This window comes from Eptesicus fuscus, chromosome 17, assembly GCF_027574615.1.
Source record: "Eptesicus fuscus isolate TK198812 chromosome 17, DD_ASM_mEF_20220401, whole genome shotgun sequence".
Taxonomy (NCBI): Eukaryota; Metazoa; Chordata; class Mammalia; order Chiroptera; family Vespertilionidae; genus Eptesicus; species Eptesicus fuscus.
The window spans coordinates 15,995,471-16,012,617 of record NC_072489.1 but is presented as its reverse complement, the minus strand read 5'-3'; the positions used below and the strand labels follow the sequence as shown (position 1 = coordinate 16,012,617).

Genomic DNA, 17,147 nt, shown 5'->3' with positions numbered 1-17,147 from the left:
ATGTATCTTGAAAATTCACTGTTGAGGACTTGGAGATGTACTGTGTGAATTAGGAGAATAAAATCTTCCTTTTGGTAATTCGATCAAAATCAGGCTATCCTTTTGCCTGCTTCTTGCCTCTGTGGATCCTTTGTCCAGCCTCCTTTCACTATTCCCTTCAACTTCTTATCCTGAAACTTGAACTTGGAAGGCTGTTTATGGGTAAGGAGCAACAAAGGGAGATATTATGGGGGAAGGGAAAGTTGGGGAACAGATAAAAAATGTCCTTTTCTTGACTGTTTTAGGAAGGAGCCATTACTTCTTCTTTTTTATGAATAATATATACTTCATTTTTTTGGAACACTTAATCACACTGCGAACAATTAATTTTATTCTGATTTGCTTACTGAATTGTGAGGTCTTTAAGCCAGACATGTTTGCTATTTCTCACTAGCCAGCTAAAGAAAGAAAGAAATATTGATTGAATTCCTATTGTATGTACCAAGCACTTTGCTGAAACATAGATGTTGTCAAATCCACTGGTTTTAAACTTTTTAACTTATGTAAAAATGTTTTGATAAAGAAGTACTTTCTCACTCATTAAGTTAATAATTATAACTTTTTATTGTAATGTTAAGTAAAACTGACAAATCACTCTTTTAGTGGACTCTAAATAACACAGTGGTGTGATACCTATCACCATCCATTTCCAAAAATACATTTATGAATAAGTTTTTTAAAAAAAGTTTAACAAAACCTTTCTTAAATTATTGGGGTGACACTGTGTTAAATAAAAAAGCTCTATAACATTTAAAATTTTGTATTTTTTTCTGTTTAAATTTGTATTTATGTTATGCTTTTCCTCACCAGATTTTATCCTTATGTAATGCATTTTTATGTAAGAATTATATTTTGCATGTAGTATATTATGAAAATAATATATGCATTAAAGCCTTTATGCATATTGATCACCCTGCCAAGTCTCTTCACTAAAAATAGGTATGTAGATTGAATTTAAAAAATATCTCCTAGTCATTCAATTATAATTAGCATGTAGTTAGTAAAACAACATAAATGTATTAAAATGTTGTTAAGTAATTATGAAACAGAAGAAAATGAAGTTATGGGAAATGCGTCTTTTGATGACATGGGTAAAGCTAATCTTTATTTTTAGTTAACCTTTTGTGGATAAATAGTACACATTGCTGCAATAAGACAATGTTCAGCAACATTTTCCATTTTTTCATTTAGAGGTATAAGTGCTGAGAAAAAAGTTGACATAATTTGGATGGTAATAGATTTTTGTTTCAGCTTTATCACTCAATTATTTGAACTCTATCATAAAAATTATTTTTATTTATCAGCTGGTAATTTGATTAGGTTCATCTTCAATTTTGTTGGAAGCAAAGAATTAGAAACCACCTGACTTGGGTCATTTATTAGAGTCATTAGAGACATGCAGTTCTGGGAAGTATACCAAAATTGGCTTTATTAAGGCTTTTTAAATAACTAGTAATTATGTCTATTGGTTTTTTCTTATAGTTGTATGCTAACCTTAACAGTTCAGGAGGTGATGGTAAAAGTTAAATATTGTTAATTTCAATATGCCATTGTCAAAAGGATTCTTTTTTGGATAAAATGTTTTTATCAAGTACCTTAAATTTGTTTTAGTTAAAGCGATTCATTCAGTTTAAGGCTTTGGAGCCTTATTGGCAAAATTGTTCTTCATTGTCAAACTAATCAGATTTATTTTCATGATAGAAAAGGTCTGGCCTCATTTTTCAGTTCAAATTAATGGCTTGATTTGTGTTTCTGTGACAACCATCTTTTGATATTTAATCCTCAATAGATAAGTGGAAGAGCATGGAGCCTTTTTTTAAGTTTGTTTCCTGGAAGAAATAAGGTGACACTGTCTTTCCTGTTTCTTGTTGGGAACTGTCTTACTGTTGTTTAATAGGACTCTTTCTGAAAAGTAATACATTCTCTGGTGATGAATATGGGATGGAAGAGAGAAACTGTTTAAATGAAAATTGCAACCAACTTCTGCCCCATGCCATTATGTGTCTGCAAATAGAACACACTATCACAGTTCCCCATTTATAGTTTCTGGCTTCATTCTTTATAGAAACAATGTATAAAACAGGAAGTTTGTAGTCAGTTTGTGGTATTAAAGAAGGCTTTGTGGACAAAGTAAGAATCATTCCTAGCTTAGTACTTCAGAGATTTTTACATGCTACGCACTGCAATAGAGATCTATTCAGGGTGGGTGATAGATATAATATTCTTTTTATTTAATTGATAAAAGCACTGTGAAAGGGGAGGCAAGAAAGGAGAGTCTACATGGTCACTCCACTTGGACCTCTGATCCATTGTCGGGTAGATTAGTTTTAGGAAAGGATGGAATACAAGTGGAAATTCAGAACCTGGGAATTGCTGTCCATTGTTTTTTAACCTATTTCAGTAGTGTGCTCCTTAGAAATTCTGTTACCTTCAGCAGTAATTTGAAAGATCCCTGTTCTAATATTTATAGCAACTTCTAATCTATAATAATAAAAGCATAATATGCTAATTAGGCCGCATATTACGGACAACCTTCCTGACCAAGCTGGGGCTGCGAGGGAAGCCCGGGTCTCAGATGCCTGCTGGTGGCCAGAGGAGAGCCCGGGTCCCCGGTGCCAGAAGGAAGCCAGTGCCGGCAGCCTGGGGAAAGAGGGCCTACTCTTGCACAAATTTCGTGCATCGGGCCTCTAGTTTATAGATAAGGAATTTGAGATGTAAAGGGGCGAAATAATTGCTTATAATCCTTAAGCCACTAAATGGTTCAATCAGGAACTGCAAAACTTACTTTTTCTCCTGTGTCACACTACCTGGTACATAGTCTGGCATACAGTAGATGTTACTATGTGTTTAATGAATGAATAACTGCATATTTAAAAATAGGTTTTACTGAATTTTTAAAGAGAGAGGAAAGAAGAGGGGAGAGAGAGAGAAAGAAACATCGATGGGAGAGAAACATTGATAGCTGCCTCCTGCACACCCCCTACAGGGGATTGAGCTCACACCCTGGGCATGTGCCCTGACAAGGAATTGAACCAGCAGCCTCTTGGTGCATGAGACGATGTTCAGCCAACAGAGCCACACTGGCCAGGGCGAATAACTGCATATTTTTAATGAACTCTTAAATACTTACCATTGTAATAGCTTCTTGAATTTGACCTGCTAGATGAGTAACTACAGATGATTCACTACAGAAGAATAGTGAAGATATCTTGTGTTGTCAAAGCATGGTCAAGTTGATCTCTTCAATTCTTGTGGTGTGTGTGGACGGGACTAATTGAACAGCAAAGAACGTGGGCATTTTTTATATTTTACAGATTAAAACAGAGATCTGTAACAGTGTGATAGTACTTTTCGATAGGTGTCAACTATTGGTTCTATAGTTAGATGTCTGTTAGTCAAACATACTTGTATGTTTATATGACCACTATATTTTTGTTCTGTGTTACAGGTATTCTCTTAAAGCAAATGACCAAATCTTGGCTGAAGACAAGCACAAGGAACTGTAAGTGCATTAAACTGGAGATTATACATAGTTTGCCCTGTCAATGGAGTAGATGTACATAAATAATCTGATTTTTAAAATTATATGAAATATAAAGGTATAATTAACACCATGACTTTAATCCTCATAGGATTAGGATATTTATACTACGTAAGGTTAACATGAAATAATTGTTCCTGTATGCATATTAAAATATGTAGTATTGTATTCCATAATTGGGAAATAGGTCATTTCATTTTCTTTCCCTAGATAAAATATTAAATTGTCACTGTTAATTTTTGGCTCTTACTTAGTTGACTTCCCCTCCTCATGCTTATGATAGAGAAATATATATTTCTTTCGTTTCCTTATGAAAAAATGCCTAGTCCTTATTTAGCATAGGTAAAAGCACTTTAAAAGGTTTGAAATGTGAATAAAATTTTGTTTCCTTTTAAATATTTAATGTTCTTAGGGTTCTATCTTTCAGATAAAAATAACTGTATTTGTGATTCTGGGATTTCTCCATCCCTATTTTTCTGTCCTACAGTGGTATTTTAAAAATTACTACTTCATAGGAACTGTGAAGTTTTTAATTAAAAATTACTAATTTGGGAGTTCTTTAAATTCACCGTACCTTAACCTTTTTAGTATCATTAGACTGTCTGAGAGGGAAGCTAAAAATATTTTGTATGTTTCAATTTTCTAGCTTGTCTGCCTCCCCCCTCCCCCCCATTGTGCTGTAAGAAAGTTTTGATAATCTTGTTATGCAACTACCTCGCGTCAAATAATACTATAGAATTAAGAATTTGAGGAATTAGAGGCTAACTACAGATTGGACCGCACTTGATAATACTGTAGTCCTACCTTTTCCATGCGGGATACATTACTAGACCTGCAGTGGATGCCTGAAATCACAGATAGTACCAAATGCTATACATACTATTTTTTTCATACACACATACACACACACACACACACACACACACACTCTTATGGTGAAGTTTAATTTATAAATTAGACACAATAAGGTTAAAAATAATAACTAATAAAATAGAATAATTATGACAACATACTGTAATAAAAGTTATGTGAATGAAGTTTCTTTCTTTCTATCTAATTGTGCTATACTCACCCTTCTAATGATGATGAGGTGAGATGATACAATGCTTATGTGATGAGATGATATGAGGTGAATGACGTAGGCATTGTGACATAACCGCAGGCTACTTACTATAAGGTTTACTTGAACACAAGCATTGTGATACTGTGTCGGTGGATCTGGTAACCCAGAGAGCTACTAAATGACGAACGGTTGGGTAGATCTACAGCTTGTATACATTGGGCCAAGGGATGATTCACGTCCTGGATGGGATGGGGCTGGATAGCATGAGATTTTATTATATTACTCAGAATGGCACGAAATATAAAACTTATGAATTGTTTATCTGGAATTTCTATTTCTATAACTGGAAAAAAATAACTTAATGAAAGAAATTCTAAATTGACTAAATTTTAAAGTGTTAATATACTTATCTATTACAAGATGAACTTTTTCAACTTTATAGTCATAATGGTGAGCTAAGTAAGCAAATATAATGTACATCTAAAGGTTGAAAGAGCACAATTTTATTTATTATTTTTTGAATCCTTATTCGAGGACATATGTTTTTTTAAAAATTGATTTTAGAATGAGAGGGAGAGAGAGAAAGAGAGAGAGAAACATGGATCACTTGCCTCCCATAAGCGCCCTGTCCAGGGATTGAACCTGCAACTTAGGTATGGCCCCTGACGGGGAATCGGACCTGCAACCTTTTTTTTTTTAAAAAATAAATCTTTATTATTCAGATTATTACAGTTGTTCCTCTTTTTCCCCCCCCATAAATCCCCTCCACCCGGTTCCCACCCCACCCTCTGTCCTTACCCCTCCCGCACTGTCCTAATCCATAGGTGTATGATTTTTGTCCAGTCTCTTCCCGTACCCCCACACCCCTTTCCCCCCCAGAATTGTCAGTCCACTCCCTTTCTATGCCCCTGATTCTATTATATTCACCAGTTTATTCTGTTCCTCAGATTTTTTATTCACTTGATTTTTCGATTCACTTGTTGATAGATATGTATTTGTTGTTCATAATTTTTATCTTTACCTTTTTCTTCTTCCTCTTCTTAAAGAATACCTTCCAGCATTTCATATACCGTATTTTCTGGCGTATAAGACGACTGGGCGTATAAGATTTTCCTGGGTTAAAAAGTCGTTTTATACGCCGGAAAATACGGTAGTCCAATATATCTAATCCATTATATCTAATCCCATCAATATAGTCCAATATACCGTATTTTCCAGTGTATAAAACAACTTTTTAACCCAGGAAAATCTTATACGCCCAGTTGTTTTATACGCTGGAAAGTACGGTAATACTGGTTTGGTGGTATGAACTCCTTTAGCTTTTTCTTATCTGTGAAGCTCTTTATCTGCCCTTCGATTCTGAATGATAGCTTTGCTGGGTAGAGGAATCTTGGTTGTAGGTTCTTGCTATTCATCACTTTGAATATTTCTTGCCACTCCCTTCTGGCCTGCATAGTTTCTGTTGAGAAATCAGCTGACAATCGTATGGGTACTCCCTTGTAGGTAACTAACTGTTTTTCTCTTGCTGCTTTTAATATTCTCTCTTTGTCTTTTGCCCTTGGCATTTTAATTATGATGTGTCTTGGTGTGGTCCTCTTTGAATTCCTTTTGTTTGGGATTCTCTGTGCTTCCTGGACTTGTAAGTCTATTTCTTTCACCAGGTGGGGTAAGTTTTCTGTCATTATTTCTTCAAATACCGTATTTTCCGGCGTATAAGATGACTGGGCGTATAGAAGATTTTCCTTTTGGTGTATGGACAATACTCCAATCAACTGAGCCACCTGACCAGGGCCACAATTTAAAAAAAAATTTTTTTTATTGATGAGAGAGAGAGAGAGAGAGAGAGAGAAACATCATGAGAGAGAAACATTGATTGGCTGCCTCTTGCACTCCCTCTACTGGGGATGGAGCTGAAACCTAGGCATGTGCCCTGACCAGGAATCAAACTGGTGACTTCTTGGTGCCTAGGCTGACGCTCAACCACTGTGCCATATCGGATGGGTGAAGTCCTCCTTCTTAATAACTAGTACTTACATAGCAAGGTTCTTATACCTGTTAGTATTGTGACTTAATTGATTTGGCATTAGTTGATTATCGTTGTTCTTTTGGCTGCTGGCTCTCTGCCTTGTAGTTTTTGACCTATACACTAAATAAAACTCTCAGTTGAATATGCCTGACCCTACAACACTAGCCCTTCATGAGAGCTGCTTATAAATAATCTCATTTGTGTCCTTACAATTAAAATAGCCAAGATCTCTTTGTGCTCAAGAATAAGCTTTTTAAAATATCATAAGATGTAGGTATAAATAAAATGTAATTCTCCAGTTACTAATTCCATGCTTTCTTTTCATAAAACATTGCTTCTAAATTCTAATCTGTTAAAGACAGTCTTGATTCATCATGATATTGCAAAAAATGCAGTGACACCATCACATTAACTGCCTTTTGAAAATGTACCTTAATTCTATGTGTATCAATAAGACTACAATAACCATAATTGTCTTGATAATACTTAATATACTAAATACTAACTGTGTTTTTATTTAAAATATTCTTAGATTCCACATACCCTTAGTCACCCTTGCTTTACAAGTATACTTGTTATTTGTCTGGGACAGACTGATGTGACATAACAGTGTTTCAAGGTTTACTTGAACATAAGCATTGTGATACTATGACAGTGTGTCTGGTAACCCAGAGAGCTAACTAAGTGACTAATGGGTGGGTAGATCTACAGTTTGTATACATTGGGCCAAGGGATGATTCACATCCTGGGTGGGACGGGGCTGGACAGCAACGACAGTGACAGTTGTCTCTTGAAGCAGAAAGGTTTTTCTCAGGCTTTTGTTTTCTTATATTCTACATACTGAAGATTCCGGCGGGTGATTTTAAGTAGGGAAAGCTAAACAATTAAATTTGTGGTGGGATTAATACGAAACTATGTAATTTATACTTTGCTCTACACATGGTCCAGTAATCAACTAATTTCATTAGTCTTCTATAGATATTCTCAGTCTATTAGAGTTTTAGTTTTTGAATGGAGTAATTTAAAATAAATTAGTAAAACATCACTTTTTCATTCAATAAATATTTTCTACCCAGTTATCAGTCAGTGTGCTAGGCACTGTTTAAAGAAAAGATATTGACTTCATTTATAAATGGAGACTAACTCTCCAATTTAATATTGCTTCACATTTAAAAAGTCTCATAATGGAAGATTTTATAGTTGTGGGGTTTTCTTATTGGACATAGCTACAATTATAGAACCATTTTGTTTCCATAAACTTCTGTTTGTTTTATGAATAGCTAAATTATATATTACCTTGAATAAAGATTAAGATAAGGAAAATTAAAAGTTGGCTGGATTTAGGGACAAATACTAAAGGTAATATAAATAAATTCAGAAGTATTCGTGCCACATAACACAGGCTGAAGTAACTTGATAGCTGAGGATTTTTTTTTTTGGTGTGCTGTACTATATAAGGTATGGGGAAGGCCTCTTTAAAAAAGATTCACGTTTATTTACTTGACTTTTTAAGATAGCTGCCAAGATAAAGAATGAATTTTTAAAAGCAGTGTACGCTATTCTAGATATGAGGTATATTTTCTCTTCAGAACTTAAATAAATTCTCTTTTAAAAAAATATTTTTTTTTATTTCAGAGATAAGGGAGGAGAGAGATAGAAACATCAATATGAGAGAGAATCATTGATTGGCTGCCTCTTTCATGCCCCACACTGGGGATTGAGCCCACAACCTGGGCATGTCCCCCGACTGGGACTTGAACCATGACATCTGGTTCATAGGTCAATGCTCAACTGCTGAGCCACGCTGGCCAGGTGAATAAATTATCTTTAATGACTCTTTTTTATGTCAAAAAGTCATTATTTTTTCAGAATTACCCCTTTATGCTTTAAAATTTTGTCTTGTCATAATTATATTACATTTCAAAATTTTGGGGTCAATTTATGATTATTACAAAATGGGAGAAAATAAATTAGTTATGCAAGGGGAATGAATCCTGAGTATTGGAAAGTATACTGTTAGACCTTGATCTTTGGTTCAGTGTAAAAGAATATAATTTTTGTAGAGAACAGTGCTCAAGTTTTAAACTAGCAGGGGAGATTTATAAATATTTAAGTGACGTGTTTGAGAATATGTGAAGAGCAGTTTGGTTTGAGCAATCAGTAACATCTGGTATGCTCTTATATCCATTATTATTAATTTTGTTACTTAGCAGGCCTTTGAAAACCTCAAGATTATTTTATAAGAATAATATAAGGACTGATTGCTTGTAAAGCTAATAGATTTTGTTCATGGTAAAATGTATTTGATTAATCAAAAAAGGGGAAAACAATCTGGCAAGCAGAAAGTCAGAATTGAAATAAAGAACACCTAGCACCAGCAAGGTTAAATGGTTATTATTTTTCAACTAGAGGTCCATGCACTGGAGGGGGTGTGTCCTATGCGGATCGGCCCGCTATGGGAATGCCGCTCATCCCAGTCAGCCAAACGGCTGTGGACCTGCCCTTTGAGCGGCTGCTCCCACTGTGGGAGCGCTGCTCTGCCCAGTCAGCTGGGTGGTGCTCCCACTGTGGGAGAGCACTGACCACCAGGGGGCAGCTCCTGCATTGAGCGTCTGCCCCTGGTGGTCAGTGCATGTCAATAGTGACTGGTTGACTGGTCATTCTGGTTGTTCTGCCGTTTGGTTGCTGGGCTTTCATATATATAGATATATATATATAGATATTAATGAATAAGATACAGTATTCTAAATATCATAAAAATTTTTGTGGTCTCTTTCTTAAAGGCCACTTTTTCATATCTTTTAAGTTATAGAACTTTGAATCTAGAAATGAACTTTAGAACTAGTATTTGTAATTTACAGTGAAATTCACAGTAATAAAGTGACTTGTATAGGTTGCACTTTAATGACAAGTTTTGGACCAGAACTCAAGTTTCCTATTCCCATTTTAGTGCTATTACTGTTATACCATCCATTCCCTAAATATGCAGTGATTTTTTTTTATTTTTTATTTTTTACTCTCATTTTCTTGAGCATTCAGAATCTTTATCATCGACATCTTTGTCAGCATTAGAACCCTTTTTTTTCTAGAACACAGCTGTCTTTTTTGATCTAAGTTGTTTGACTACTAGTACATGTATGATGTTTTCATTGGAAATTTAATCCTAAGCTACAAATGCCTTTTATATGAGAAAATTTTTTAAATTGATTTTTATATATAGTCTGATCTTAGTCTGATCTTTGTAAGGTAGCCTTTATATTGTTTTTAAAATTAATCTTTATAAAGCTTTGTATAATAATAATTACCATTTTTGCTAGTGAGACTATGCCTCCAGGAATAAGAACTAAATACTGTGAGAATTCCAAACTAGCATTGATTGAATTCATTTCAGGCTTTTATACATATTCCATGAATGGTTCTCAAGTAACTAGAGTTCCTCTTTTTTGGTGAACTCTTGACTGTCCTCTCACTTGAAAATTCTAGGATTTCATAGTTGTTTTAATCGGGTATACCTGGATTATAAATCTTCTGAAAGGTTTGCTTTAGTGTTTTATTGTTTAAAAGAAAAGTATTTACCCTGTCATAAAGGACAAGAACTCATTACAAGAGATAATTTTAGAATTCAACTAGGTCTTATATTCATGTATATATGATAGGTCAGTGGTCGGCAAACTGTGGCTCGCGAGCCACATGAGGCTCGTGAGCCGCGGTTTGCCGTTCTGTTGACTAATGAGTTTGCTGACCACTGTGATAGGTAAATGAAAAATATTTGTCATTAGTGGTAAATCTTAAAACTCTTTGAAGAAATTTGTGGTGCCTTGTCCTTAGCATTAGAAAAAATGTAGTTTATGTATGAGTTTTGCCATGGACTGTAACCTTGATGTATCTGTTAGGATTCAATTCCGCTATGAGTATTAAGAAATAAGGAATTTATTATAGGAATTAAATGATTTTTCAGTTGTGGGAAAAACTAGAGAAGTAAAGGCCCAAAAAAGGATCAGAGGAAACTCACTAACCACTTTTGATGTAGGTTCATGAATTGGAGCTTTTAAGAAGCAGCTAGGCATGTCTGCAGGAACTGTGAAGGGGGTGGGTGGGTTGTTGGCTCTTTGCAGTTACCACCTGTATGGGTTTTCATTGACCATCTGGTGATAGGCCTGGGCCTGGTTGGAAAGGTGAGCTGGAGGTAGAGTGGGATAAGTAGGACAAACTGCCCATCCATTTTCATCTGTCTTTCACTAACTTTAACCATTAACTAACTACCTTTGTAGTGAAATGGCAGCTGCTTTATTTGCCACTCCCAAATTGTATACAACTTTCTCCTGTGGTTAATCCTAACCTGAAACCATATAGGGAAGGAAATTCTGGGAAATGTAACACAGTATCAAACTATGTGGTTTAGTTTAATCACTTAATCTGAATTGAATATCCTTATTTGTAAAATGGTGATACTTCTATTTTATTTCATTAGGGAAAGATTAGATGAAATTATATGAAAAAGTTTTGAACTATAAAGAATCATGTAAAGCTTCGTTGTGATGTAGGTGTCTGTGAGTACGATGATGTTTATAAAAACCTCTTGGACTGTCTTCTGCTCTTGGACAAGATGTCAAATATCATTGTGAGTTTACATTAGTGCTTTGCTATCTTATTATCCATTTAGTAAATGATTTATTTAATTAGCTATTTTTCTTTTAGTTAACTCACTAATCCATGTGGGTATAGTTTGAGTTTCTAGCATACAATTCTTTAGAAACAAAAAAGGGTAATGGTTTTATTTGCTCTCTACCTCTTCGATTTTGTCGGGGAGTGGGAAGGGTAAGGTGTTTCCTGGAACTTTATTCAGAGCTTTGCAGTCCATTGATTTTTTTTTTTTTTTGCAGTGAACAATTTACTTGACAGTATTTCACTATGTGATATCTGTGGGGTGAATACTAGGTGGGATGAGTATGGAACGGAGAGAACAGAAACTGCTGGTGTGTTGACTTATTTTTCTCCTGGGTCTAAAACAAACAGGAATATTTGGAGACGGAAACTATGACAGATATCTACCTGAAAAATAAAGTAAGGGTATGCCAACACTGTCCATATACCCTTAAAGATTGAATTAGACTTTTGGAGGATTATATTGATTTGGGAGTTTGGGGGAAATTTTAGTATCTATTAGCAACTAATCTAATTCTTGAAAATACTTTCTCTACTGAATATAATTATTGATTTCTTTTTGGAAAGTATTGAGCAATTAAATAACACTTATGTATTAAAGAACAAGAGAAGAGAACATTATTTTAATTACTTTCATGCTCTAATTTAATTTTCACAGCAACCTTTTGAGGTAGATATATATTCCCATTTTATAGAAAAACTGAGGCTTGGAAAGACTCTTGTTGTATAGTAGGAAAGGATAGACAGTGATTTGATTTTAGACCTTTTTTGTTGCCTTTTACTTTGATTAAATTCAGTGACTTTGGAAAGAATATTTTTTACATTTTTGGAGGAATGATATTATTTAAAACCAATATACCTACTTCACAAAGTCTTTAAAGGTATTTATATGGATATTACATTTTATAAGTTTTAATATGGTTTACTAGAACTGTGCCCTAGTTTGTAGATAATATTGTGTTTTTGATGGCTAAGGTAAAATCTCTGAGCTCACGTTGATGAATAGAAATCTAGTATTTCCAACAGGCTAGGTCTTTTCTGGAAGTTCTGCATTATAAATTTATTCTTTATGGTGCTAGCTCCCTCTGTAGAACTTCATTAAGATTGCAACCTGACTTTTTCAGTTATTTAGCAAAGTGATTGAAACATTATCTAAAATAGATTTTTAAATTCTCTTTTAAATTTTACTTTAATGTCTTAATCACTTCCAAGTGTTTTTCTTATAAAAATATTATCTCTATAAAAGTTTTTCACTTTGTATATACTAAATTTTAATAGCATATATGGAGTTAGACTACTTTCTTCAAACATTCCTACAGCTTTAATGCTTTATTTGGGAATACCAGGGTGACTTGTGATTTCTAGGTCTGTAAGTCTATGTTGGGTAAGACCACAGGAAGTGGAAAAAAGCATGATGGAAAATTTCGGGGAAAAATATCCTTTTGCAGGAGTGTGGATGGTTATTCCTTTTACCATTACTTTATCTCTGTTCTTTCTCAAACTATTTTATATTTAAACTAGAGGCCCGGTGCACAAAATTCGTGCACGGGGGGGTGGGGTGGGCGTGTCTCTCAGCCCGGCCTGTGCCCTCTTGCAGTCTGGGAGTCCTCAGGGGATGTCTCACTGACAGCTTAGGCCCGCTCTCTGCAGAGCCATCAGTCAGACATCCTTAGCGCTGCCACAGAGGTGGGAGAGGCTCCTGCCACTGCCGCTGTGCTCGCCAGCCGTGAGCTCGGCTCAGAGCTTCTGGCTGAGCTGCGCTCTGCACTGACCACCAGGGGACAGCTCCTGTGTAGCCATCTGCCCCCTGGTGGTCAGTGCACGTCATAGCAACTGGTTGCTCTGCCTTTCAGTCAATTTACATATTAGCCTTTTATTATATAGGATATTAAATTGTATAATTAGCTCTTCAAAGATGTTTTCCCTACTAGAATGAAGGCAGAGAAAATGTGATAAGGCTTTCCAAGATGGAGTTTAGAAACATGGGCAAGCTCATGTCAACTATAAAACTAGGGACTATGTACATAACATAATAATGAGGATAGGCGAGAACTAGGATCATGCATGAATAAGCTTTTAAACAATTTTGTAGGATAATTATCTTTAAATCCTTTGTTAATACCAAACATTTATTATTCTGTTAAAGTATGATATAGTTTACATAAGCACTGGCATGCATTATGATGACACAAAGAATAAGGATGATTCTTAGTCTTTTTATATTTGTTGACTTTGATATGTGAGAATTGTTTGAAAGAATGTGTTTGAACCAGTTTTATTAATATAACACATCCATCCTTTGTTATTTTTAAAACAAATATTATCCTCTTGAAGTAGTAATATTGTTTTCCTATATCAGTAAAATGTTTATGTCAATGCATAAGTATTTTGTTGGGGGTTCTTACAGTTTTTATCTTTTAGTCATTTACCTTTTCACAGTCTTTCAGCATAACTAGCTCATCTTCCATTAGTCTTGGAAGAAATCTTGAGTCGACTTCCTTTACGTTGTTATTGGCTACTTAATTCCATGTCATTTTGAATTTGGTTTTACCTATGTGTCACATGGATAGTAGTGCTTTCCAGTGTTAATACTTTCTTTGTTATTTATTTAAAGTTTTCTTTATGTTAACTTAAAAATTAGCCTCACCTTATAAATAATGATAATGAATTTTAAACATTTATTTAAATATAAAGCTATAAAAATAAAAACATGTTTGCCACTTAAAATTTATCAAGTACAAATTGACATCATGTGCTATCTGATAAAGGACAGACTGTCACGTGTATTATTCCTACAAAAAATAAAGCATGAGTCTGATTGTTAGGGAAACATCAGAAAAACCCAAATTCAATGAAGCAGCTGGCCAGTATTCTTTAAAAGAGTCACTGTTGTGAAATACAAAAGACAGAATTTTTTTAAGATTAAGAGAAACCAAGGAAAATAACAGCTAAATGTAATCCTGAGGGGAGGGGTGTATTATGAAGGACGTTGCTGGCAAAATTGAATATGGACTATACATTAGGTAATAGTATTGTTGCAATGTTAAATATCCTGAATTGATAAATGTACTGTGGTCATGAAGTGGTCTTATTTTTAGGAAATAACACTCAGGTATTTGGGGGTAAGTGGTGTTAATGTCTGCAACATACTCAAATGGTTCATCAATAACTAAGTGTAATAATAAATAGTATCCTATGTAATAAAAGGCAATATGCAAATTGACCGAACGGCAGAACTACCGGTCGCTATTATGCACACTGACCACCAGGGGGCAGACGCTCAATGCAGGAGCTGACCCCTGGTGGTAAGTGTGCTCCCACAGGGGGAGTGCCGCTCACAGCTGGTGAGCACAGTGGCGGTGGCGGGAGCCTCCCCTGCCTCTGCGGCCGCGCTAAGAATGTCTGACTACCGGCTTGGGCTGCTCCCTGCAGGCCGGCAGTCGGACATCCTCCAGAGGGCTCCCAGACTACGAATTTCGTGCACTGGGCCTCTAGTATGTATATAATGAGAGAGATAAGTCAACTTGTATTATAATACTAACTATTAAGTAAATTTAGGTGAAGAGTATATAGGGATTATTTGTACAATTCTTACAATATCTTTGTAAGTTTTAAATAATTTCAAAATAATTAACTATGAATCTTTCTGTTAATTTCGTTTGTTTACATTGTTCTTTAGATTTTACATATAAGTAAAAACATATGGTCAGTCTTTTTTTTTTTTTATATCTGAGTCAGTGGTCGGCAAACTGCGGCTCATGAGCCGCGGTTTGCTTGCTGCTCTGTTGACTAATGAGTTTGCCGACCACTGATCTAAGTTATCTCTTCATAAATATAATAAAATTTCACTGCAGATTCCTTTAAGAAAATCAGCTAGACTCCTAAGTTATAATTCATTGCCTCTTTCATTATTCCTTAAATATTACCAACTTAAGTTATTTTTTTTAGCAGAGAACAAGAGACGTTTTTCTCCAACATTTGGGTGGATTGTTTATAAGTGCCTCTAATTCTAGCAGCCTTCTAGTGTTGGTGATAAATTTGGGATAATGTCTGTGACTGCCCTCTTATCTGGGTCTGGATCTGTGAGAAATTTTGGGTTAATTAGATTTTTTTTTTTAACATTTAAATTTTTTAAAAATCCTCACCTGAGGATATTTTTTTTCTATTGATTTTTAGAGAAAGTAGAAGAGAGAGGGAAATATGGAAAGCAATATCGATGTGAGAGAAACACATTGATTGGTTGCCTCCTGCACATGCCCGGGCCGGGGAGGAGCCTGCAACTCAAGTACATGCCCTTGATCAAAATTGAACCTGGGACCCTCTGGTCCGCAGTCCAATGCACTATCCACTGAACCAAACTGGCTAGAGCAGAATTTTTTTATTTTTTAAAAATATGTAGTAGATGAGGGCATAAACTTTCAGAACTAGTTCTTTCTAAAGTCAGATTTATATACTACTTGTATTATGATGCCTTTGTAAGTTACAGACACCCAAAACAAAATGACAGTCTATAAATGGAAACCTTTATTTAGCACAATAAATATGGAGGTGAGGGCTGGTTAATTGGTTAATTCAGTGCTTCAGGAACATCACCAGGGAACCCTGGGTCTTTATGTTTTTCTGCTTCCCATTCCCATTGTCTTTTAGACTGAAACTTTTCATCGTTACAAATGGCTGTTGCTGTTCTTAGAGTCTTATATAGTTGAGAATATCTAGTGACTCACAGGAAAATCTTGTGGTCTTTTTTAAGAGCAAGAAGTGCTTTCTCAGAATTACCCCAGCAGGTATTTCCTTAATTTATCATTGGCTTCCATTGCATCATATTCCCATTCCTAAACCAGTGACTGGCAAAGAAAATAGAATTATCATGATTTCTAATCAAGCACCATTCCATGGGCTAAAGCACAAAGCCTTTTATTCTAATAACTGAAGAAAATTTGGAGTTCCTTTGGAAAAGGAAAATGGCTGTTGGTTTGGGAACTAATGTAATACAGTGTTTAAAATAAAGTATTTTATTTTATTTTAAACATTGTAAGTTCTGTCAGATTTCCCTGGGAAAACAGCGATCAGGGCCATATATGCAAACTGCCTGAGTGAGAGACTTCCTAAAACTATCTTCTGGGGTAACCTTTATTCCTTATTACTATGCACATTGAAGAAAATTGAAAAATTTTTAAATTAAAAAATTTAAAATTTAAACTCATTCACTGACAGTAACCAAGGTATAAAAATGTGTAAAATTGAGTGAATATTTTTTAAAGCATGGAAGATTTTTGTTATCTTTAGATTTGAAAGGGGATATACATACTTAGGTAGCCCCATGGGAAATATTACTTCCTTTTTTCTTGATGTAATTTTCAGCTCCTCTTTGATTTTATCCTTAGCAACACAGCAGGGCACTTTTTAAAATAAAATTTTTTATTGTCTCTAAACCAGGGAAGGTTGAAAAATACATTCCAAAAAATTGTATGCAGTATAAACAGATGCTTTGGTTACTGTTTTGGTATTTAAGAGGAGATGCTGCATATTTTTAGGGGATCACAATGAGGAAGCTGGTCACACATTTCTACTGCCTCCTGAAACTATTATGATACAGTCATGTTCAGCATAACGATAATGAAGTTTCCATCAATGATGGACCGCACGCACAATGATAGTCATCTTTATATATAAAAGGCTAATATGCTAAGTGTCCCTCCCACCGTCTGACCAGTCGCTATGATGCGCACTGACCACCAGGGGGCAGATGCTCAACACAGGAGCTGTCGAGCTGCATTGATTTGGCAGAGGCGGTTCTTGGGTGACGCACCCCA

At 35.1% G+C, this 17,147-nt stretch overlaps 1 protein-coding gene across 4 annotated transcripts in view; it reads left to right on the top strand.

Moving 5' to 3' along the window:
- The window catches only part of ADK (adenosine kinase), a 476,499-nt gene that overhangs the window by 63,310 nt on the left and 396,042 nt on the right, over positions 1 to 17,147 (top strand). For all 4 annotated transcript variants that reach the window (XM_054728736.1, XM_008145357.3, XM_054728737.1 and 1 more), the window contains exon 3: positions 3,488 to 3,541. In XM_054728736.1, coding sequence (XP_054584711.1) covers positions 3,488 to 3,541 — 54 coding nt within the window. The remainder of the gene's footprint in view (positions 1 to 3,487; positions 3,542 to 17,147) is intronic.